The sequence below is a fragment of the Orcinus orca genome, chromosome 16 (assembly GCF_937001465.1).
Source record: "Orcinus orca chromosome 16, mOrcOrc1.1, whole genome shotgun sequence".
Lineage (NCBI taxonomy): Eukaryota > Metazoa > Chordata > Mammalia > Artiodactyla > Delphinidae > Orcinus > Orcinus orca.
Window position 1 is genome coordinate 33,195,631 of NC_064574.1, and position 25,904 is coordinate 33,221,534.

The 25,904-nt window shown below is 42.7% G+C and overlaps 1 protein-coding gene and 1 pseudogene across 1 annotated transcript; one reads left to right on the forward strand and one right to left on the reverse strand.

Moving 5' to 3' along the window:
• The first annotated feature begins 1,640 nt into the window (after positions 1-1,640).
• CHGB (chromogranin B) lies at positions 1,641-14,868 on the forward strand. Its single transcript, XM_004276449.3, has 5 exons — positions 1,641-1,888; positions 6,362-6,408; positions 6,875-6,968; positions 11,892-13,588; positions 14,477-14,868. The coding sequence occupies exons 1-5, from the start codon at positions 1,840-1,842 to the stop codon at positions 14,558-14,560; spliced, it is 1,971 nt and encodes a 656-aa protein (XP_004276497.1). The 5' UTR covers positions 1,641-1,839; the 3' UTR covers positions 14,561-14,868.
• Positions 14,869-20,388: 5,520 nt separating this feature from the next.
• LOC117203896 (EEF1A lysine methyltransferase 2-like) lies at positions 20,389-24,884 on the reverse strand (annotated as a pseudogene).
• Between the last annotated feature and the right edge of the window lie 1,020 nt (positions 24,885-25,904).

A 25,904-nucleotide genomic window follows, 5' to 3' on the forward strand; every position in this document is an offset into this window, starting at 1 on the left:
TGTTCTGTATTGCTGGAGAGACTGGCCCTTGCAAACTAAATTTTACAGTCTTCCCTGTCAGTCTTTCCCAGGTATGTTCAGACACTAAGAGGTACTTGCACTGAAAGAAAGGAGAAGTCGGGTTTTTATCCCCCTTTCTTTTCTTGGGAGGAAGGGGATGCATCTCTAGCAGTGGCTGCTTCTCTTCTGTGGTTCTAGCTCCCTTCCTCCATGGCCCCATGGCCTTTGTAGCTTGTAAAGCTTCCCACTCCTACCAGGTGGTCCATGTTTCTGGGGTCCAGCGAAGGAAGATACATCCTTTCTTTACCCTACAACAATCTCTGGGTCTCCTCATTTTCTCCTATTTGCTTTTCAGCTTTTCTAATCCTTGAGTATTATTTCCTGTATTAAATTCCCTCTGGTAGTTTCATTTTCCTGACTGGGTCCTGATGGATTACCTATTTCAGGAGCCATGTGCAAAGCTATGTTTTTTTCTGAACCCTGGTTCCTAAGGGAGATATGCTTTCCTCCTTAATTCCTCTTTGAGAGCATTTCTGAGAAATGTTCTTCCCTATGGCTTCTTCTCTTTTCCTATAGTAATAGTATTCTGTACAACTTGAGATAAAATTATATCCAGAACAACATCAGCAATCAAAAAGCTAGGTCAGCCCACTATTCTAAAGATGTCATGTGTTCCCAAATTGATCCACAGATTAAAAATGTCAGCTGTTACCAAATTGATCTATAGATTTGATGCAATTCCTATCAAAATCCTCAGAGTTTTTCATGAAAATTGAAAACTGATTCTAAAATTTATATGAAAATGCAAAGGGCCAAGAATAACCAATAACATCCTAAAGAAAAACAAGTTGAGAAGACCTTTTCCACCAGATATCAAGATTTATTTAAAAGCTATGGTGATAGAGAAAGTATGGTACTGCTCCAAGGATAAACAAATAGACCACCGAAATGGAATGGACTGATATTCTAGAACAGTCCAGACACATACCTGTACACATATGGACTCCAGGTTTTTTTCAAAGTTAAACTACAGAGCAGGTGGGAAATATGGTCATTTCAGGAAAAAAAAAAAAATTCCCAGAACACTTAGGTGGTGATATGGTTTAAAAAAAAATGACTGTACCCCTATCTCATACCATGTTTATTCTAAAGCCCTGTTTCCTAAGGAAAATATTGATTTCCTCTGTCATCCTGCTTTGAGAGAATTCCTGAGAAATGTTCTTCCCAAAGGCTTCCCCCCGCCTCCCTGTACATGCTGATCTGAAATAATAAAAAGATTATAAAATAATGAGAAAAAAGAAAAGTAAGTCTGAATGTAGGAACTGGCTGTCGACCAACTGACAACAGTGAAAAGACATACACAGCCTCAAACACATGTTTCTAGATATGGAGGTTGGGGGGTGGTGCGGTGCGGGGGAGATGAGAAATAAGCTTGAACAATCTAAGCAGGACCTCGCTCCTCTCCCCCTGACTCATTTTAACTACCTCCCCTCACCCTTCCATCCCTTCTTCTGCCTAACTCCCCACCCCGGCTCAAGACCCAGAGCACCAAGGCGACTGGACTGGCGTAAATTTCTTCCTACTTGCGCCACCGCCCCGGGGCCGCCTCATGACGTCAGGGCTGAGCGAGGGGGCGCCGCCTCCTGGGTGCCCGCCCCTCCCGGCCCTGCGGCCCCGGCTTGCTCTTTAAAAGAGCGGGGCCTGCGCCAACCGCGCCACACCGCGGGGACCAAGATACAAGGCTATTTTCCCCGAGTATCTTCATCTCGCCTTCCGTCCACGTCTGCTCACCGTCAGCCGCCGCCCTCTTCTCCTGCGCAGATTCCGGCGAGCCGGGCCATGCAGCCTGCAGTGCTTCTCGGCCTCCTGGGAGCCACGATGATGGCGGGTGAGTGGGCACTGTGGGGAGTTCAGAACCGCGGACAGCGCCAGCCTCTGCCTCTCCGGCCGCTCTAGGCATCCTGACTGGCGGATACTGGAAGACGGGGAGGGTTGAGTGGATGGTGTCTCCCTCTTGCTTGAGGTTCTTACTTTCTTCTCTTCCCTGGGTATTTCCCTTCAACTCCCCGCCCCAACGTCTGACTTGGAAAAAGCCAGAGAGCTTCCTAGCCCAACCAAAAGAGTCTGTTTTAATCGATATAAAGAAGACGTGTCCGCGCCTCCAAGGAAACCCCACATTTTGTGCTCACTTCTAAAATGTCACATCCTCTTTACCTGTTTAGAGAGATACTGTGATAGTCTTATTCTGTATCTGTAATTAATTAATTAATCTGTGTTTGTTTGGCTTTTTAAAGCCAGATGACCACGGAGAGACAGGAATACATGTATTATATTAGTTGGCAACTGTATAATTTATTATTTTATTATTTAAACATGATTAGATAAAAGTAAGTCTCTTATGTATATATGTAGATAAGATATATCTTTTTTCTTAACACATTCATATATGTGTGTTCAGGTATATGTATGCACAGGTTTAGTGTAATATTTTTCTGTATTTTGTATTTCTGCCTCTGGGGAGAGGTAATTTCACATTCAAATTAATCCATCGTTAAGTTAAAAATGGTAACTGCAAGAGATATTTTGACTTTTGTATTCCAGAAAAATAATGAGTATAAAATAACCACGAAAAATATTTTTAGAGTAGTAAAAAAAAAATCGTTTTAGTCAATTTGGGAGGATACAATTTTAAGTAGTAGATATTTGAGTGCCTCTTTATGTGTGGAAAATTGTGGGATTGATCTTTCAAACTACTCTGAATCTCAAAGAAATGATCTTTGGAGATTTGGGGAAAAAATGTGTGTGTGTGTGTGTGTGTGTGTGTGTGTGTTGAAGTAAAATCCATGAGTCCATTGAGAAGTAAATATGCCACCACCAGATTAAATTGGAGGGGTTCTTTTAGCTGTCTTAATGACCTCATAGAATATTGTTCTTATCTGAGATTGAGGTTCCTAACTAGAGTTGAGGCATCGCCATCCATGAATATGAGGGTTTCATTGACAGCAATTACGGGATCCCAAAGAGAAAATGAAAGCCACTGGTAATTTATTTTATTGCAAACTACATACATGCAGAATTTTCTAAAATTCTTGTCACTCTTACAAATTGCCTATAAATGTTCTCGATTTAATTAAAGGAAACCAAATGAATGTTTAGAGTCCTTCCTGGTCAAAAATATTTTCAGAAAGGAATTGCTTAACAAGATAAATCTGTGCTATACATTGTGCTATAGACCACAAAAACAATGTCTTTTATGAGACTTATTTAACTATAGTGGTAAAATATTTATGTCTCTTACGCAAGATAATATTTTAAGAAGGGTTTATATTTTAACAGCAACTAAAATCAAGATATTATATTCTTTAAAAATTTTTTTTACTGAGCTATAATTCACACACCATAAAATCCATACTTTTAAAGTGCATAATTCAGTGATTTTTAGTACATTCACAGATTATCACATTTCAGAACATTTTCATTGTGGTAGAAAGGAACTCCATATGCATTAGCAGTCATTCCCCATTCCCACCTCCCCCAAATGCTTGGATATTAGGTATGGTAGCCTTCAAGCAGAGTTTGTTCTTTAGCAAAATCACAGGAAACCTGCAGAAACCATCTGGCTCATTTCCTACCATTATGAGCTTCTGAAGGAGATCTACACCTTTCTACAGGAGTTGTTCACTCTAAAAATTAATATGAGTGAAGGAGCTACATGCTATTCATATATACTAGGTAAGATGGTTTCTGCATTCAAAAGTGTTAGCGGGGACTTCCCTGGTGGTGCAGTGGTTAAGAATCCGCCTGCCAATGCAGGGGACACGGGTTCGATCCCTGGTCCAGGAAGATCCCACATGCCGTGGAGCAACCAAGCCCGTGCGCCACAACTACTGAGCCTGCGCTCTAGAGCCCTTGAGCCACAACTACTGAGCCTGTGTGCCAGAACTACTGAAGCCCGTGCGCCTAGAGCCCATGCTCTGCAACAGGAGAAGCTACCGCAATGAGAAGCCTGCAGACCGCAACGAAGAGTAGCCCCCGCTCGCCACAACTAGAGAAAGCCTGCACGCAGCAACAAAGACCCAACGCAGCCCAAAAAAAAAAACGAAAAAACTACAGAGTTTGCGTACCATGTTATTTTATAGCTGTATTTTCATTCTGGGATGAAACCTTAGTTTGGTAGTCTTATGGAATATTAATACTTTGGAAGTTATTCTCAGATTTATCATATGATATTATTTGAAAATTTTTCTGCCATTTGACTACTTCACTTTTATCACAATTATTGGGTTTTCTTTTGTGCACCCTTAATGTTAACTTTTACAAAAATAAGTTAAACTACTTTAGGGGTATCAACATACCTTCGGTTATTACTTTGCTGCCACAGATTCTATTGGAAGAAATACAATGGAACTTAGATGTCTCACTAGATGCATAATATGCTTTCATAAGGAGACCTTAGTTCCTTTCCATCAAAAAGATGTCTGAAGAGCCTCAATTAGGAAAGAGAATTGTTCTGTAAAAACAAACATGAGCTACAAATTGTTCAGAGTCACAGAAGAAAAATATTCCTCTCCCCTCAAATCAAATGACTGTTACTACTTTAGCAATATCAGTAGTTAATAATAGCACCTATTAAACATTTGTGGAAAAAGAAAAGTTATTAGCAAGAAACTGCATTTACCAAAGAAAGTTTAGTAAAGCCAGAATTTTAAAAGGCACTTTCTAGTTTATGACAGAAGTAATTCAGTTATTTCTTTTCAGAGCATTTTACAGATCTTAGGTGGAAAGAGTAAGTGCCAAAGTGGGAATGTTCTCAAATAACAGCCATTTGGGGGATAAAATAATGGCCCAGCATATTGGACCCTGAGTACCAAAGGTGGCCATCCAGATCTTGTCTGAACTACATTTCAGGAAGATAGTGGGGACATACCTTGTTAATCACTTCTTAAATATTTTACCAGTGATTTTAACATGCTGCATAACTTTGGGCCTATTGAAACAATTGGAGTAGATCCCAGGCTGTGCTTTGAAAAGGAAAATTCAGTAAGGTGAGCAAATGAAATAGGAGTTTTATTTCTAGATTGAGCCCTATGATATGTAATTGATTGGGAGGAGGTAAAGAGATTGGAAAGCAAATATTTGGGGAGGAAAGGTCAGGTTGCTGGTAATAAGAAACAGCATTTGAGCAGCTTCCATCTCTGATGTCTGAGAGTTTTGCTCTTGCTCCAAGTAGCTCTTCACTTGTCTCAGAGACCTGGAAGAATCTTCTGCACTGAGCTCTCCAGCCATAATAGCAGTTTCTCTTCTAGGGAGTGTCAGGAGAACGGTAGAGATGGACCTATATGTAAATGCTTTGAGCTTCTCCAGTGGAAAGAGCTTAGACAAAACAAAGTCAAAGTGAAAGATAAAAGAATCAAAGCAACTTTGAAAAAGGAAAAAAAAAAAAAAAAGCACTGTAAAATTAAAAACACCTGAAGCATTTCCTAAGATGACAAAGGCACTTCAATCACTGGTTGAAAATAAGCAGAATCTCATGAAATTTAATTTAAATAAATTAAAATTTATCTTTTTGCAATATCCTCATGAACTATTCATTAAACACCTATTTGCATATGATATTATGGATTCAACAATATCCTGGTAAAATTAGATACCTCCCATATTCTTTACATGGCTGCAGACAACATGGGGAAAGGGAAACAACACTGATACAGACACATAAGTGTGCTTGTCCAAGAAAAGGCTTGAGGGTAAAATGAGGTAATTAATTATATAAGATAATCATAACCACATTTTTGTAAATAAAGTGAGTTTCAGGGAGAATATTTTCTTGGGGACAGGAAAAGGCAAAGGGAATCACAGATCTTTACCCATTTTGAGTAGGCAGAGGGGTTGAGGAGGGCACCCCAGTTTCATTTAAACTAGGTTTATTTTAAACATTTTATTGACATATAATATATGTACAGAAAAATGCATATAGATCATAAGTATACAGCTTACAGAATTTTTCCCTCCTTAAGCGCAGCTGTGTAATCAGCACCCAGATCAAAAACAGAACATTGCCAGTATCCCAGAAGCTCCCCTTGTGTGGATTTATATTGGATATAAGATAGCATTCATTTTCAAATCATGTTTATGACATTGCTAGGGGAAACAGCTGTGTGTGTGTGTGCATGTGTGTGTGTGCGTGCAACTGGGGCAATTCTTGTCCCTGGGACAGACATCCGCAACTATCTCCACTCTGCTCAGCTCTGACTTTGCCACTCCCTCCAAGTAACATGCTGGGGCTGGGGTGATTTTGTGAGTTTGGGGACACACAGCTTCCTAAAATCAACTCACTTCCCATTCGTTTTTTCTTTCAAAGCTGTCAGTTCTATGCCAGTGGACATCAGGAACCACAGTGAAGAAACGGTAAGTTGAAATGGAAGTCTAGAATCTAGACTTATATCTAGACTCTGGATTCTCCCACCCCTTATCTCATCAAACTAAACAAAATGAAAACCAAAAATAGACAAACAACAATGAGGAAATGGGAGCAAGTGATGTCCCTCCTGCCCTGGGCTTTTACCTCCTTCCTGGATGTTTTAGTGCCCCTGAGGATAGCTGTCATCACACTGTTTTCCTTTGAATCTGTTCAGAAATGGGTGTTTATTTCTCTTCTCTGGATAGTCTTGACCCAATGCCTTCTTGCATTGCTCTGTGGGGTGGCCTGGGAGGTTTCATTACAGTCCTATATGTAAGTCTACATTCCTGACCCAAGGGGTCTGCATCGGTACAGGTCACATAGCCAAGCCTCTTTTGACAGCAGCTCTGGCTTAAGTAGTCAGGCATCCCAGTGATACCAGCTTTGCCAGCCTGCTTTCCGGTTTCCCCCTAGGTGACTCGCTGCATCATCGAGGTCCTCTCAAATGCCTTGTCGAAGTCCAACACTCCACCCATCACCCCTGAGTGCCGACAAGTCCTGAAGAAGAGTAAGTATCCTCCACTTCAGGAGATCTTTGTCCCTTGAGTAGTTCTTTCTCTTGCTCCCTCTGTTTCGCCTTCCACTTTATCTCCATATGAACCAGGGGCATGATGCAGTGGGAAGACTACAGGCTAGATCAGTATCTGGGAAGATGACATATGGCTTCCAAACCTGCTCTGCCACTTAAACATATGGCTTCCAAACCCTGCTCTGCCACTTCATAGCCGTGTTACCATGGGGAAGACCCCTTGCCTCTCTGGGCTTATTTCCTCAAAGTAAAATGAGGGAGTTGAACTGAATGATAGTCTGTGAGCTGTCTATATAGTTCTTAAATTCCTTGGTTTGAGAGTTTGGAATTTTAAAACAGACTTTCATTTGGGTGGAGTGAGGTATGGGGAGTGCTCATTTGTGATTAGACAGGGAGGCGAAGTGTTCTGGAAGCAATGGAAGATGAAAGGATAGAAGGAGACAAAAATTATTCTTCTCTTTACCTTCTACTCTTCTGACAATGAGGAGCTAGAAGCTTGGAAAGGTGACTGGGAAACTTCTGGCCTGTTTACATGACAGATTGATTAAGCCATTTTAATACATAGCTTGTTAGAATGAGAGGACTACCAAATGGTATCAGGAGTTCCAGGCCTGAGAACTGGAAGGGGTGGGGGTAGACTTAGAGCATCCAAGGAGTCAGAGCAATGCCCTTCTGGGTCTAGACTGGAATGTTCCTCTATACAAACAGCTTATGTTGAAAACAAAATTTAAACAGTGATATGAGCAGTATCCATTGGAAGTTGACATAAAGAGGTAAATTTTACAAAACTATGCATCTCTGGGACTTCCCTGGTGGTCCAGTGGTTAAGACTCTGTGCTCTCAGTGCAGGGGGCATGGGTTTGATCCCTGGTTGGGGAACTAAGATCCCGCATGCTGCACAGCATGGCCAAAACAAAAACAAAAACTATGCATCTCTTTTAGCATGAAGGCAAACTGATTCAAACAAATCCGAAAAGCTCTGTTCTCTTCAACACCTTTCTCTGCTTTTAAATTTTTAGTCAGGCTGAGAAGAGTGGATTTTCTTTCTTCTTTTCACCTTCAAAATCTCCTATTGCAAGATAATACTCTCTTCCTGTTGCTGCACATGAGGTCCATGCATAAAATTATAACAAGTATGAGTGACTAGCCAAAAGAGTAACCTGGGGGGACTCAATCCACTATTGGGGGCTTCAGGATAACCATAGTAGGTGTGGGGGCCTGAGACTGTAGGAGACCCATGCACAGTGGAAGGAAGCTTCTCTACCACTCCCAGCCTACATGCCTCTTTCATGAGCTTGTCAGAATGAGTTTATTAGCCATTGCAGGGAATGAGTGAGAGCAGGGTGGGTCTCCAGGCAGGGACTAAATGCTGCTACTTTGGGCAAACCCATCTCGTTATCTCCCTTCCCATTTCTTTGTTTACCAGACGGATGCAGAAGTTTTGGGTCTGTCATACTAGGTCATCAAAGAACCAAGATTGCTTAGGAAGAGTTGTTGATTGTAGGGCTTTGCTAACTGCCAAGATCAGATTCTTAGCTCTCAGGTAGGATTCTAGCCTCTGCTCATCACTGATTGTGCCCTGGGGTCTTTTGAGTCTCTTGAGAGAGCCCCAGGAAAACTGGTAAAAATCAAATGACCCATGTCTATCAGGACCTTGGAGACATCATACCCAGAGAGCCATTAAATACTGAGATCAGGGAGATTTGAGCTCCTCCGGGGTTGCAGACTCAAACACCAGCCAGGGCCAGGAAAATACGTAAGAGAAAGGAATAAAACAGGACAGGAAGTGACTCACGAACTGGAGGATACAGGCCACTTCTAAGGAGGAGTAGATTTTTCTCAGCTTGAAACCTATTGTGAGAGAAATATAGATTCTGTTACCAGATCTTGGGATTTTTCAAAAGAATTTAAAATTTGGATATCTAAGCAATATCTCCTAGTATTTAAGTATTGCCTCTGAATTCAAATTTACTAAAAATGTTATTTAGGCCAAATAGAATTCACCTTTGGGCTACCAGTTCATAACTTCTGTCGACTAAAAAAAAAAAAAAAGAAGCACAACCTAAAATTTGAGATTTATATTTTATTCCATGGACATACTAAGGACTTAAGCCCAGGAGACAACCTCTCAGATACAGTCTGAGGGACTGTTTTGAAGAGGTAAGGGAGGAGGCAGGATATATAGGTGTTCTTGCAATAAAAACCAGATAGTCAGAACATTAAAATATTACAGTTAATTAAAGAAAACCAGACATCTTAAGTTAACAAATTTAGCACTTTTCTATGTATGGGAAGATGCAAGAGTCTGGGCTTACTGAAGTCATTCCTTTCATATGCACCTTAATTATCTTGTTTTTTCCATCCTGAATCCCCTCTGGGTACACAGTTAGGTGTGGCTGCAGTGCCTAGATGGCCAGGACACCCTTTGTTTACTGATTTGGCAGGCGACATTCTTTGTCCACACTTCTGTCCTATTCTGGTTTTCTCTCTCCTGCTGAAATGTCTTATGCTGGTCACAGGACTGGTGGAGCTTTCTGCCAACAAGTTGGATGAATTCCTTCATGTAGCCTCCCTCCCATCCCCAGCCCATCTCTGTCTCCACTCCCACTCTCTCCAGCACATCTCGGTTAGCACACGCTTACTGAGCAAACAAACATTTGGGGAGCAGGGAAGAATCATTGTTTCATGGCTTGAAGAGATCTTAGGGAATTCATAGTCCAATTTCTTAACAGGTATAACAATTTCTTTGATCAGGTCATCTCTGCAACATGATAGTTAGGGATGGAAGGTGCATTTTCTCCTTTTTACTTGAAGTAAGAGTGAGCTTCACACCTTGGTTTTACAGATTGACAAGACTGTATGCTGCTAATCACAGCCTTCCTCAGATCTCACCTGAGGGGACTTAAAGCTAAATTTAGGAGGAAGTGCTAAGCCTCAGGCAAGCTGCTACAAGCAGCACACATTTAACCTGGAAAAAATAAAAATGCTTCTCTTCTTGACCAGCAGGCAGTAGGAAAAGGGCCACACAGCCTCTGCCTCGGGAAGCTGAGATTCTGTCCAGATGACATCAGTATCTGCTCAAAGCCTCCCTGCTTACCTGTGCATACCTGGTCAGCCCTGCCTCAGTGCTGCACACACCACCACTGGCTCTTAAAAGGCAAAGGCACTGGTGAGGGGCCAGCCCTCAGGTGTCTGGGTGTGGAAGGTCAGGGACCTTTCAGTTGCCTCATAAAACATGAAAATATTATCATGCCAGGCTGGGCTTTTAAGCAGAGAGGAATAGACTGTCTGCTATTTCTTGGACATTTTTACAAAACAGACCATTTTTTTCTATTTTGCAAATATCAGTTCAAAATGACTCATCAAGAGCCATTCAATAGAAATATCATGTGAACCACAAATATAATTTCAAATTTTTCAGTAGCCACATTAAAAAAGTAGACAGGTGAAATTAATTTTAATAATATATTTAGTTTTGTCCAATTTATTTTATTCAATATACAATTTGTACATACAATATGTTTATAATACATATTATCTTGTACATCCAAAATATTATCATTCCAACATATAATCAATATGAAAATTTGAGGTATTTTACATTCTTGTTTTTCATCTGAAGTCTGAAATCTGGTGGTTTCTTACATTTACAACATGTCTCAGTCTGGACCAGCCACATTTCAAGTCCTCAGTAGCCACAAAGGTTTGGTGGCCCCCACCATGGATGGCGCAGACGTCAGCCTAGAGCTGTGAGCAGCCTTGGCTTCAGGTGTTCTATATGAACTCAGTGACATCAGTTGAAATCCAAGCCCTCCCAGCTAACAACTCAGACAGTGTTAACTGCATATCTTCTTTCACAGGATGCCCTTGAGTTAAGGAGGATTTAGTGAAGATGCTGTCAACATTTGGAAAAGATGAGAAAAAACAGCATTCAATTAAAATGTCGGTTATACTGTCTACTGTTGATTTGTGCAATACAAAGATAACTCAGTTTACTGAAGTTCATTCTCAACCTTTGAGAACATGTGGGGTGGATGGGACCTGAGTGAGGGAAGGACATGGTCCTTTCCACTGCTGTGCAGTTTTCTCAGGGAAGAAACAAACACCCTGCTTATCACCAATTACTAAGTTTTATTGTCACTTACTGCTAAGTTGCATCTACACAGTTGATTGGATAATAAAAATCTGGTAAACTAATTAAACACATTTTTAATCCTTTGTTGAATCTGATATTTCCCATTTTGGGCATTTAACTTCATTTAGCTGGATTCTAGTGGGAACCATTTACACAATGCTAACTTTTAAACCCCTACTTAGAGCAAACATGGAAATAATGGTCCTGAATTACACCTCTCTGAGCCTCAGTGTCTCTGTCCACAAAAAGAGGAGGTTGAAATACACAAATTCTAAGGTATCTTCTGGTTCTAAATTCTAGTATTTTATAAACCTATATTTGGATTTCAATTTGGTCATTGAAAGATGCTTGTTGGGTGTTATTAAAAAATAAATATGCAGAGAATTTATTATCAGATTTAAACACAGCTAAGGAGTTTTCATAACATTTCTTTCTTTCTTTTTTTTTAATATTTATTTATTTATTTGGTTGTGCTGGATCTTAGTTGCAGCGCATGGGATCTTGTTTGCAGCAGGCAGGATCTAGTTCCCTGACCAGGGATCGAACCCTGGCCCCCTGCACTGGGAGTGTGGAGTCTTAACCGCTGGACCACCAGGGAAGTCCCCATACCATTTCTTTTAAAAGTAATCTGAGTATATTCTTTATTAACTTAAAAAATTACCCAAGGACTTTCAGGATCTTTAGGTTTTGTAGTGATCACTGAGGCTGTGCTTAGTGAACCACAAACAATTCTGAAGTATACTTACTCTTTTTTATTTTCATTATAGGTGGAAAACAGCTCAAAGATGAAGAGAAAAGTGAAAATGAAAACACAAGGTTTGAAGTGAGATTGTTAAGAGACCCAGCTGACGCCTCAGAAGCCCCCAGGACCTCCAGTAGGGAGGACGTAGGGGAGGAGGACGCCCAAGGCCAGACAGTGGCAGACACAGAGGGCGGTGGGCACAGCCGAGAGCGGGCAGGCGAGCCCCAAGGCAGCCAAGTGGCCAAAGAAGCAAAGGCACGCCATTCTGAGAAGAGCAAGGGACACGACAGGGACGAAGAAGAGGCGGAGAAATATCAGAAAAGGGAGCGTGTGGAAGATGGCAGTGAGGAGAGACACCCTGGGGGGCCAGGAGAGGCACAAACTGCTCTTCCCAGCCACAGAAACCAGACTCCAGCTAAGAAGGAGGAGTTAGTGTCCAGATACGATACGCAGTCTGCAGGGGGCCTGGAGAAGTCGCACAGCCGGGAGAGGAGCAGCCAGGAGAGTGGAGAGGAGACCGGAAGCCAGGAGAATGGGCCCCGAGAACCGCAAAGCCACCCCGAGCGCCAGGAAGGACCTGAGGAGAGCGACGAGGATGTCAGCCCCGAGGCGGACAAGCGACGCTCGAGGCCAAGACACCACCATGGGAGGAGCAGGCCCGACAGGTCCTCTCAGGAAGGGAGTCCTCCCGCTGAGGGAAGGGGGTACTCCTGGGAGGAGCCACACGTGGGCACAGGCGGCTCAGGGGAAAAGAGAGCCCGCCATCCAACCCTTTCCAGGGCTTCGGAGGAAGAAGCCGAATACGGGGAGGAAGTGAGGAGTCACCTGGCTGCCCGGGCTCCCGGGGACCTGGAGGGGGCACGATATGGGGGCAAAGGAAGTGAAGAGCACCGGGCTCCCAGGCCTCGCAGTGAGGAGAGCCCAGAGGAGGAGGACAGGAGAAAAGGCCTCAGCCTAGAGCTGAATAGCATGGCGCACGGCTATGACGAGGAGAGCGAGGAAGAGAGAGGCCAGGAGGGGGGACCCCGCCACAGAGCCCGGGTAGGGGAGCCGGGAGCCTACTCCACTCTACACCAAACAGAAGAGAAACGGTTCTTGGGTGAAGCGCACCACCGTGTTCAGGAAAGCCAGACGGACAAGGCGAGGCGGCATCCACCAGGCGAGGTGCGAAATTACCTCGACTATGATGAGGAAAGGGGTGAGGAAGGGGCCCGAGGGAAGTGGCCGCAGCTGGGGGACCCACAAGACGCTGAAGAGAACAGGGAAGAAGCGAGGCTTCGAGGCAAACAGTATGCTCCCCCTCACATCACCGAAAAGGAGAGATTAGCGGAGCTTGTCAGTCCATACTACGACCCTCCCCAGTGGAAGAGCAGCCGGTTTGAGAGAAAAGACCACCTGGATGACAATTCTCTTGAGGGTGAAGAGGAGAACGGGCTGACCTTGAATGAGAAGAATTTCTTCCCAGAATACAACTATGACTGGTGGGAGAAAAAGCCCTTTGAGGAGGATGTAAACTGGGGGTATGAGAAGAGAAACCTGGCCCCCAAACTGGATCTGAAAAGGCAGTATGACAGAGTGGCCGAACTGGACCGGCTCCTTCACTACAGGAAGAAGTCAGCTGAGTTCCCGGACTTCTATGGCTCGGAGGAGCAGATGCACCGTCGCCACGCAGCAGAAAGTGAAGAGGAGAGAGCTGGCCAAGGAGTTCTGACAGAGGAAGAGGTATGCTGTGGGGCTTTTGCTTAAAACTAACTTCAGGTGGTTAATTTTAATATGTTATATACAAGACTATCTGATACTAGGGGGAGATATGGATGGGGATTAATCACCATGGGACTGTACGCCTAATAACAGAGCGGAGACAACCTCTGGGTTTGATTTCCACCTGGCATCTAGCCATTGTCCACAGCCCTGTCCACTTCCTCCCACTGCAGTGCTGCAGTGCTTCTCAACCTCGGCTGCATGTTGTAATCCCCTGGAGAGCTTGAAAAATTACTGACATCTGGGACCCACACCCAGAGCTTCTGTTTGGTACTGGATGCTGCCTGGGCATCAGGATGTTTTAAAGCTCCCAGGTGGTTTCAATGTTCAGCGAAGGTTGAAAACCACTGGTCTAGTGTCTTCTCCTTGGTCATTTGACTTTTCATCACTATTTCCCAGGGTAGGAAAGAACAGGTGATACAGAAGTTAGTTGCTTAGTTCTATCTCTGTCATCTCTTGGCCTATAACAGTCAGACATCTATGTGTAGGAGAAGGAACATTACCAGAGCTTTACCTTCCTTAACAATGTTTTTTTCCCCCAATATTGATTATGTAGGTTGGTGCTTCTCAGGCTTGAATGTGCCTCAGAATCATGTGGGATTTCTAGCCTTACAGTTTCTGATTCAGTAGGTAGGCCCCAGGTGGGGCCCAAGAACCTGTATTTCTGACGAGTTCCCTGGTGATACTGATGCTGCTGGTCAAGGAACCACACTTTGAAAACCACTGATGTCGGGTATCTCCTATAGCCTCTAACATATCAAAAATTCCCCCTTCTGTTCAGACTCCCTAGAACTGCAAAGAACTAAATTGATCTGGGACCTCATGCCTCTACTTTTCTGTATTTTCTAGGAAAAAGAACTTGAAAACTTGGCTGCGATGGATTTGGAACTACAGAAAATAGCTGAGAAATTCAGTGGTAACCGAAGGGGCTGATGGTCGTTGGAGCAAAGGGCAGATTTTAAAAGCAGCCTTCACATGATCTGTTTTCCACCACCTCACTGAAAGACCCCATTTATTTACCCAAAGGCAGAAAGTAGAATTTACTGTTCATCAAATGTTTGACATGATTGGAAATGTCCTTAATTTTTGCCAGAATGTTATTGAAAATATGAATAGCATGACTTGTAGCATATTCTTTATCAAATAATAGATATATTAACATGCTTGTGACAATGACTGTGCTACTGTCCTTGAAAAAATGTCTCAGTCTGAAGTAATAAAAGATTCACCTGAGGCCAAAAGTGTCATGTTCTCAGCTTCCTTTGGGCTAATAGGGAGGAGTGTGACTTTTAGATCCATTCTTCAAAGTAAATTCTAAAATATAGTACTAAGATTTGTTGGTTTGTTGGTGTTTGGATACAGAAATGAAAAAAAAAAAAGGAAAAGAGCAAACATCTGAAATAAAAGAATGTGGAGGGGGCTTCCCTGGTGACGCAGTGGTTAAGAATCCTCCTGTCAAGGCAGGGGACGCGGGTTCGAACCCTGGCCTGGGAAGATCCCACATGCCGCAGAGCAACTAAGCCTGTACACCACAACTACTGAGCTCGCGTGCCTAGAGCCCGTGCTCCACAACAAGAGAAGCCACCACAATGAGAAGCCTGTGCACTGCAACAAAGAGTAGCCCCCACTCACGGCAACTAGAGAAAGCCCGCGCATAGCAACAAAGACCCAACGCAGCCAAATAAATAAATAAATAAATAAAAGAATGTGGAGGATATAAAGAGAAAGAGATCAGGAAAAGACATTGCTCCCCCAGGCTGGAGGAAGATTAAATAGGCTTGAAGAACCTGTTTCAAAAATTATTATAAGCCATTACTTTTAGAATCTGATTATCTGGAGAGCTCTGGGAATAGCTGGCCAAGGGTCATTTTTCAGGGCTGAGGAGAAAGCCTGGATAGTGGGAAGAACTCCAGACTGGGAATCACAACATCTGGGGTAGGCCAGACAGATCCTTGGACCTTCACGGCCTGTCTCATATCTGCTCTATAAGAAGACAGGGCTCTGACTCTAAGTAACTGTGTGACTTTGGGCAAGTTACTTTCCCTCTCTGGGCTTCAGATTCATCAGTAAAACAAGGATATCTGTTCCATTGGGTTGTTGTGAGGATGACTGAATTTAAGCAAAACACTCAGAGTAGTGCCCAGTGTAAGGCAATGGTGCAGAAAACAGTGGCTGCTACGATTTTTATGGCTGCAGTTTCTCACAGCAAGACCAACGGACAATAGCCCTTCTCCCTTCTTTTACTTGGCATTTCATTCCTCACAGATGGTGGCTTCTACTTGGTTGATTACTCCTGTTTTGGCAGTTCAGGTAAAGCATTGTCCTCTGGGCATCACCCATGGCTTTTATTCATCTGGAAGGCCTGGTTCTCCTCCTCTTAACTAAGTTAAGACTTGCCTGTGATAATTTAGCCAGATTCTTGTCAGGTTAACTCTTGGTGACATACTTCTCCAGGAGAGTGTCAGTTTATCATATGGAGAGCAAGCCAGTGTGATGAATCAGTGTGATGAATCTGACAGAAAATTGTTCTAAATCTGGGCACACACACTTCTAAAAGGCTGCTTATTGTCTCTCTAGGTATTTTTTCCAGCCATGGGATCATGACGGGCTGCTCGCAAAGGTGAGTGGGAAGCGCTGGGGGTCATGGCTGCTGGAGGCAGTCCTCGTGGGACAAGGAGTTAGGATACAAATATCGTTCCGGTTTCTGGGGGCTGCCATAACAAAGTACCACAAACTGGGTAGTTTAAAACAATAGAATTTTACTCTCTCACAGTTCTGGAGCCCAGAAGTTCAAAATTAAGGTGTTGGCAGGGCTACACTCCCTCCAAAGTCAGTAGAAGAATGTCCTTCCTGCCTCTTCCAGCTTCTGGTGGCCCCAGGCGTTCCTTGGCTTGTGGCAGCATCATTCCAATCTCTGCCTCCATCTTCTCATGACCATCTTCTTTCTATGACCCTCTCCTCTTCACACAATGTTCCTTTTATAAAGATACCAGTCATGCTGGATTAAGGGCCCACCCTACTCCAGTATGAGTAATTACCTCTGCATCAATCCTATTTCCTAATAAGGTCACATTTGGAGGAACTAGGGGTTGGAACTTCAACATATCTTTTTCTGGGGGCAAAATTCAACCCAAGCAGGCCAGCTCCCGCACCCCTCAGGTGGATTAACTCTGAGCCGCATATTCTGTGCCTCCTAGAACTCCCCAGGGGATTGAGCCCCAGGTGCCACAGGTGGCCTGCTCTCTAGTGCACCCTTTATGGGCTCTCTTTACCTCCCTGTCCTGCTCCTACTGGTGACCCTACTGGTGTTTCCTGGGATCACCTCCCAGATAAACCGATTGTCCTCAACTTCTCATCTCAGGGATTGCTTCTGGGAAAGCCCAACCTAAGAAACCATTCAACAGCAAGCTCAAACTCGTCTTATGGTAAATAATGTAACCACACGTTGTAATACATTGCAGTTATAATCTCTTGTGTTACTGTGTCTTGACAGAAGATACTGGGAAATGCTTAACATGTTACAATACATGCAAAGCAATATGTCTCTCCCCTTCTCTACTGCAGTCCAGTAGAAAACAAAATCATTTCCTAAATAAAGAGAATTCAAGGGGCTCAAAATGAATAGGGATTTACTTACTGGATGAGAGAAACACTGCAATGCATCAAATGCCAGCCTGGCAAGTCACACACACACTCACACACACACACACGGTGGGCACTGCTCATGCGGAGAAGCTGCTGGCATATGGAGCACAGCTCTGTATGGTGCCCCAGGCTTGGAAATGGTTCACACAGCTTCCTCCTGGCCCACTGCCTGGTGAGGCCCTGTGCTCTAGCACAGCTTTTCATCTTAGTTGGCTGACACTTCAGGGCAGGGGAATGTGCAGGCATGAATGACCTATCAAAGTTGCAGGAGACACCCAAGAGAATCCCACCTGAGCCGTGGTGCCCAGCAGAGTGCAGTTAGGACCTCTGGGTGCCACCATTTCTTTGAGAAGGAGTCAAGGACTAACCGGGTTACTGTTTTTTCCCCCTTTAGTCAAAATAATATATGTTGATGGCAAAACATTGAGTGAGTGTTATGAGTTGAATTGTGTGCCTCAAAATGATATGTTGAAGTCCTAACCCCTGGCACCAGTGAATGTGACCTTATTTGGAAATAGAGCTTCTGCAGATGCGATCTATAATAGTTACGATGGGGTCATTAGGGTGGGCCCATATCCAATATGAAGAGGGAAATTTAGATACAGACACATACAGAGAAGAATGCCATGTGAAGACAGACATACAGGGAAGAAGTCCATGTGAAGACAGTGGCAGAGACTGGAATTATGCTGCCACCAGCCAAGAAACGCCTGGGGTCACCAGAAGCTGGAAGAGGCTAGGAAGGATTGCCCCCTAGAACTGTCAGGGGGAGTGTGGCCCTGCTGACACCTTGATTTGGAACTTCTGGCCTCTAGAATTGTGAAATAAATTTCTGTTTTAAGTCACCCACGTGTGGTACTTTGTTAGGGCACCCTATGTACCTGATATAATGAGAAACAAATGGCCTCTGCCCCTCCTCCCAAATCCTTCTGCAGATGCAGCCATCTATAGTTACTTTACAGTTTTTTTTCTTACTTGAGTATTTAATTGTCACAGTCTCTAATATTTTATCAAGTGATGGGACAGGAGGGGAGAAAGTGTCCTATCATTACAAAATGAAAATCCACAACATACCATTGTAACATATATATAATTGGGAGATCTCAGGTGCTAAATAATTAACTAAATGCAACAATTACTATTTTTAGCTCAGGAGCTAGTCACTTGGACACATAACAGGCCTCAATGAGAAAGTGAAGACCAAAAGGAAGCAGGATGAGCCACATGGACACCTGGGGAAGGACACTTCAGGCGGAGGGAACAGTAGATGCAAAGGCCCTGAAACAGGAATGTGGTTGGCACGTTTGAAGAAGAACAAGCAGGCAGCATGGGGGACAGTCATAGGGGATGAGGGTAGAGAGGGTGGAAGGGTCCAGATCATGCAGGGCTTTGTAGGTCCTGGTAAGGACTTTTGCTTTAGCTATTGGAGAGTTCTCTGGAGGACTGACATGATTTGCTTTACATGATAAAAACACTGTGGCTGCTGGGTTGAGAGAAGGCTGTAGGGGAAGTGAGGGCAGAAACACAGAAACCAGCAAGAAGGCCACTGCAAAACATCCTGACGGGTCATCGTGATGGCTTGGACCAGGGTGGTGGCATTGGAGGTGGGGAAAAGTAGTCACACTCAGGATCTAGTTTGGAGGCAGATGACAGGGAGGGCCGATGGATTTGGTGTGGCAGGAGGGAAAGAGAGGCATCAAGGATGATTCCAAGGTTTCAGTCCTGAGCAACTGGGAAGAAGGGAGGTGGGGAAGGTTACAGGAGGGACTGGCTTAGAGGGGAAGTATGCGGAACTCAGGTTGGGATTTGTTAAGTTTGAGATGTGACTACACGCCCAGTGGAAGTGTTGAGTAGGTTGTATGGGCCTGGAGCTCAAGGAAGAGGGCGGCTAAAGACAGTGTGGGAGTCACCATCACAAAGATGGTGTATAAAGCCTCAAAATGGGGTGAGATCACCTAGTGTTATATAAATGAGCCAAAGATGGCCTCTGTATATCTGCCCCAAAGTTGTTTATTTCTTCACTGTAGGCTGAGAACTGTTAGCTCAAAAGCCTGTCAGTGCCAGACTCAAATTTTATACATCCATTCATTTTAAACATAGCCCAAAGGAGCACATTTTTGGACATTCAGGGCCCATCTGCTTTGCATACCTCTGCCAAACTATACTTAGCATCTGCTGGCCATTGATAAGATAGAGCCATGTGACTACAAGACAGACCTCAATCCTTATAAGCTGTGAGACTCCTGCCCCTTGGACCTCTCTGACTCAGCGACTCCCTGCCATGCCGAGCGGCATTACCTAGACACCAAAGGCACCACCCCAACTCCCCTCTCCCTGGGAGTTCTGTTGCCCTCCTCCCCTTGAGTAGCAACCCCCTTGGTGTAGCTTCTGGACAGATTCCTGCTATGAGGAACATCTCTCCCTCCCCGCCCTTGCCAACCTGTCAGAGCATCATCATCACCCAATAAAGTAGGTATGAGCTCCTGCCACCTCATGGTTCTATCTTTTTCTTTTATCAGTTCCCAAATCCCTTGAACATCCTACACCCAGGCAGCAAGTATAGACAAAAAAAAGGAAAAGGTGCAGTTGCTGAGCCCTGGGGCACACTGATATTTTCCTAAACATTCATCTCAGAGATGAAGAGGAACCAGCAACAGAGATGGAGGAAAAAGGGCTAAAAAGGAAGCAGGGAACCAGGAGAGGAAAACTGTCACACGGAGAGGAGTCAACTGCTGCCAATAGGTTTAGAGGACTGAGAAAGAGCTTTGGATTTCACTTTACATCTTTTTTTTTCCCTGTAAATTCACTTACTGCTTTAAAGTTTTTAACTGTTTCAGCAGTTACAGGAATTTTTTTTAAAATCAGAAAGAAAAATATTTACATTTTAAATACAAAAGAAAAATTTTATTCTTGGTTTACCTCTAAAACCCAACCACTTACATGCTCATGGTTTTGTTTTTTTTTGTTTGGTTTTTTTTACTAACCTATTCTCTCTATACAACGTGTGCATCCTGTGTGATTACTAAGCATTTATTACCCTTGGATTTTCTGTGTCAGGTTTACTTTGTTGTGGAGTTTCTTTAAAAAAGCTAAGTGAATTTGTCCAATAAAAAGTCTCACATTTTTTGGAAAACCAGTGATGCAACATTGTTTCCAGATCTGCCTCCAAAGCTGAACTTGGGTGTTGGTAGCTCTTTGAGAAGTTCAGATCCTTCACTGAATTCATTTAGCAATGATTCCTTGGTTAAATTATATTAGGTTATTAGAAAAGTCTTTCACTTTTCAACATTCTGGAAAGAGATTTCACTTAATGCTTCACCTTCTCAATTGCACTGTTAGGATTAAGGCTTATGGCATCAATAGTCCCTTTGGCAATACTAGTATGAAATCGAGGCAGCTTTGCAGAAAGATTCAAAAAGTCTTCTACCTTCAACTTAATAAACCTTCTTTCTCTATAATATTTCTGGAAAGCTGTATCAATTCCAGTAATGTTAGGGAAACCAAATTCTGCCATTTCCAGTTTCACTATCAAGTACTGAAGCATCCAGTAGAATCTTGTGTTTTTGTATCTACCTTAGTCAAGCTATACCCACTTCTACAAATGAGATTAATCCTGTATCTCCATATTCTTGGAGAGTTTGCAGTTCTCTCTCACAGATAATAGCATCCCAGTGCTCTTGGGTCCCCAGCCATTGGGACAAAGCCATCCCCTCTGGGACTGCCCCTCTGACTGTGCCTGGGGCCCCAGCGCCACTGCTCTGTTCGTTCCCACCACGCTCCGAAATGCTGCCCTCCTATTCCATTCATCGCTTCACTTAAATCTGTGGTCAGCACACTTTTCCTTAGAGGGCCAGATGGAACATATTTTAGGCTTCGAAGGCCATATGGTCTCTGTCACAACTATTCAGCTTGGCCATAGCAGAAAGCAGCCATGGACAGACAATACTTGAACAAATTAGCCTAGCCGTGTTCCAATAAAACTTCATTTATGGGCACTGCAATTTGAATTTCATGTAATTTTCACATATCACAAAATTATTCTTCTTTTGCCTCCATCCCAACATTTAAAAATGGAAAAAACTGTTTTTAGCTTTAGGCCATACAAAAAAACTGGCGGTGCACCAGATTGGGTCTGTGGGCTGTGGCTTGCTGACACTTGGTTTAAAGCAGGCATATTCTTTCTTATTTTTGTCTCCTCTATTCCTTGAGTCTGTCGCCTTACAGCTACTTTGTGTCACTCACAGGTGATGGAAAAGAACTGTGAGAGGCCACCTTACTTACACGTATTTGTTTGTGGAAAGTACTCCCAGAAAGCAAATAACTTTTCACTCTCACTTCCTCCGCCCTCTGGATTAATTTCTCTACTTTTCCAAGTGTGCTGGTTTAGAATGATAACAACATACAACATATTGAGGCCACCCACATTTTGAAACAAGTTTTCTTTAGTACCTTGTTAACTTTCTGGCAATGTGAAAATGAAATGTCTAAATCTTTCCAGTCCTGTTTTAATATCTCATTTAAATGCCAGAAGCCCAGGTTACTAATGAATTGTAAGAGGCAAAAATAAAAGGAGGGGGGAGTACATCACATTAATTTCCTATGCTTCGAAGATTTTGCACTTCCTCAGAAAGGGTCAAAAAACAGTGGGTGCCTAATAAATGTTAATGGGGGTAATTAACAGCTTATCAGTTGCTCTTCAGGTACTCACATTTCTTGCCATCTGACCTGTATTACATAAGGCCAAGAAAAATCTGTAATTTCTTTTACAAAAATTAATACTAGCCCAGAGGCAACATTCTATTTCTAGTAAAGATATCAGATGTAATTGGATCCTTTCTAGCACTAAATAGAGTCCAAAATCAGGACCATTTAGAACAACATGAATTTTAATAATCAGATTTTTAGGACATGCTTCTTAGTATTTACTATTGCTATTGTAATATTTACAATCAATGCTTTATTTTTTAAATTAATTTTTATTGTAGCATAGTTGATTTACAATGTTGTGCCAGTTTCTGCTGCACAGCAAAGTGAACCAGTCACACATATACATATAAGCCACTCTTTTTTAGATTCTTTTCCCATATAGGTCACCACAGAGCACTGAGTAGAGTTCCCTGTGCCATAGAGTAGGTTCCTATTAGTCATCCACCTTATATATAGTAGTGTGCATGTCAGTCCCAATCTCCCAATTCACTCCCCCTTGCCATTTTCCCCCCTGGCAACCATGAGTTGGCCCCCTACGTCTGTGACTCTCTTGTCCTGCAAACAAGCTCACCTGTACCATTTTCTTAGATTCCACATACAAGCAACATCATATGATATTTGTCTTTCTCTGTCTGATTTATTTCACTCAGCATGACAATCTCCAACAACAAATGCTTTAAAACAAAATGTACACGCCCTTTTTCTTCAAAAGTTTATACATATTAAAAAAGAATATATTTTTGGCTTTTCCATATATAACCAATAAATGAATGATTACCCATTAAGATCTGGTTCATATGAGGGAATTCCCTGGTGGTCCAGTGGTTAGGGCTCCTAGCTTCCACTGCAGGGGGCCTGGGTTTGATCCCTGGTCGGTGAATTAAGATACCGCAAGCCACGCAGCGCGGCCAAAAAAACAAAAAACAAAAAACAAAAAAATCTGCTTCATATGAGAGGGGACCAAGATGGCAACATAGAAGGGTCCTGAACTCCCTCATCCCTCATTCGGATACAATGAATGTTCTCAACTTCATCCTTGCCACAGTACTGTACAGTTGAGAGGGAAATGCCAACCCCAACTCCCAGCCTCTCCCTGAGGGCCACAGGGTTTGGACCGCAACATAGCACCCCAACATTTAAGAGTCCCACTCAAGGAACCAACGGGCCTCCTAAAGACCTAGCTCTGAAAGCCAAGGCCATTTAGGTCCATGAGACCCACAGGACTGGAGCAAACAAAGTAGCAGTTCTTAATGGCAACCAAACACTTGCTGCTGTGGCCACCCCCCAGGGCTCAGTGCAGAAGTAGCAGAGAACAATACCCATCTCCCAGCCTTTCCCTGAGGGTGTGACTACACACTTTATAAGCTGCTGCTTGAGCGCTAGGCTTCAATTTAGCACACATTTAGGGACTGGCTGTGATCCAGGGCCACCGGAGTCTATGAGCACTTTCCCTACTTTCCACCTCTGGTTTGCCCCAACATTATCCGATTGCCAACCTCTCTGGAAGGAGCTTGTATGCATGTCTGGCATCCCAGCTGCCACCCAAGGAACAGAACCCCAAATCTAATAGCCAATGAGAACTGCATTCACGAGTCCCACAGGACTTTAGCAAAGAAGTTTTTATATGGGTGCAGGAGCACCCCCTGCAGCTATACATCTGGGTTCAGTGTAGAGGGAGCAGGCAAAAAATGCTCACCTCCCAGTTTCTCCCTGGAAAGGGCTTAACTACATACTTTCCCAGCTGCTGCCTGAGGATCCACTTCTAATCAGCCTGCATCTAGGTGCTGACAGCAATTCTACCCTTTGGGATATTGATGGGTCATGGCACACCCTCAATTATTGGGAGCCACTAAGAACAAAGTCAGGTGTACTTAACAGCTTATCAGTTACTCTTCAAGTAGCTTGGAGACCAGAAAGTCTTGAGAGACAACCAAGAGCTCAGACTGGGCTAATTGATGAGGTTTATCTCCTATATGAGATCATTCTGTCAAGACTGTGAGAGGTGGCTATTGTATCTAATGTGCAGGCACCAAGACTGAGAGTGAAAGAAAATAAACAGAGGAATATGTTCTAAACAAAAGAACACGCAAAATATCCAGAAACAGATCTTCATGAAAGAGATAAGTGATTTTACCTGATAGAGTTCAGAATAATGGTCATAAAGATGCCCACCAAGGTAAGGAGAGCAATTCATAAATAAAGTGAGAACTTCAAAACAGACAGAAAATATAACTACCAAACAGAATAATTTAATATTGAATAATACAATAACTAAACTGAAAAATTCAACAGAGGCAAACAGAAGAAAGGAGCAATGAACTCAAAGACAGTCCAGTGGAATTCATCCAGTCAGAGCAACAAAAAGAAAATAAGAATGAAAAAGAGTGAACATATCTTAGGAGACCTGAGATACCATCAAGTGGACCAACATACACATTATAGAGGTTCCAGGAGAAGAGAGAGAGAAAGGAGCAGAAAGCTTATTCAAAGAAATAATGGCTGAAAAGTTCCCTAACTTGGAGGAAAAAAAAAACAGACATCCAGATAAAGGAAACTCAAAGAGTACCAAATTAGATGAACCTATACTGACACACATTACGATTAAATTGTCAAAAGTTAAAGGCAAGGAGAGAGACTTAAAAGCAACAAGAGAAAAGCAACTTGTTACGTACAAGAGAACCCCCATAAGACTACAAGTAGATTTTTCAGCAGAAACTTTACAGGCCAGAAACAAGTGGGATGATATATTCAAAGTGCTGAAAGAAAAAACTGCCAACCAAGAATACTATATGCAGCAAAGTTGTCCTTCAGAATTGAAGGATAGAATTTTCCAAACAAACAAAAGCTGAAGTTTATCACCACTAGATCAGCCCTACAAGAAATGCTAAAGGGAGTTTTTCAAGCTGAAATGAAAGCTACTAATAAGCTATTTAGTAACATGAGAACATATGAAAGTATAAAATTCACTTACAAAGGTAAAATATAGAGTTAAATTCAGAATATGCTAATATTGTAATAGTGGTGGGTAAGTCACTTATAAAGACAAAAGTATTAAAATATAACTACAATAATTTATTAATGGACACACAACATGAAAAAGACAAAACATCAAAAATACAAAATGTAGGAGGAGTGTAAAAGCGTAGACTTTTTGTATGTGAATATATATCCAAAGAAAATGAAATCAGTATCTTGAGATATTTGCACTCCCACGTTCATTGCAGCATTATTCACAATAGACAAGATATGGAAACAACCTAAGTGTCCACCAACAGATGAATGGATAAAGATGTGGTATATATATACAATGGAATATTATTCAGCCACAAGAAAGAGGGAAATCCTGACACTTGTGACAACATGGATAGACTCTGAGGGCATGATGCTAAGTGAAATAAGCCAAATACTGTATGATGTCACTTATATGTGGAATCTAAAAAAATCAAACTCATAGAAACAAAGTAAAATGGTGACTGCCAGGGGCTGGGCGGTGGGGGAAATGGGGAGATACTGGTCACAAGGCACAAACTTTCAGTTATAAGATGAATACATTCTGGCGATTTAAGAATGTATACATTCTGGCGATTTAATGTAGAGCATAGTGATTATAATTAACCATAATTATATACTGGAAAGTTGCTAAGAGAGTACATTTTTAATGTTCTCGCCCCCAACCCAAATGGTATGTCACAGGTGGAGGTGTTAGCTAATTCTGCAATACAAAACTGCATCAAATCAACACTGAACACCTTAAATTTACACAATGTTATTATGTCAATTACAACTCAATAAAACGTCATACAATTTTAATGTACCTTTATGCTAAAAAATCTTCTAACTGGCACCACTGTATATTTCCAAGTATCCTAATCCAATGGAGAAGTAAGATGGACATTACATAATGATTTTGTCTTTACTTTTTGAT

Bases quoted from the DNA above. Each gene is read 5' to 3' on its own strand.
- CHGB (XM_004276449.3), top strand. From the start codon at position 1,840: ATGCAGCCTGCAGTGCTTCTCGGCCTCCTGGGAGCCACGATGATGGCG. The intron at 1,889-6,361 runs GTGAGTGGGCAC...TTTCTTTCAAAG, and splicing joins GGGAGCCACGATGATGGCGG to CTGTCAGTTCTATGCCAGTG. The intron at 6,409-6,874 runs GTAAGTTGAAAT...GTTTCCCCCTAG, and splicing joins GGAACCACAGTGAAGAAACG to GTGACTCGCTGCATCATCGA.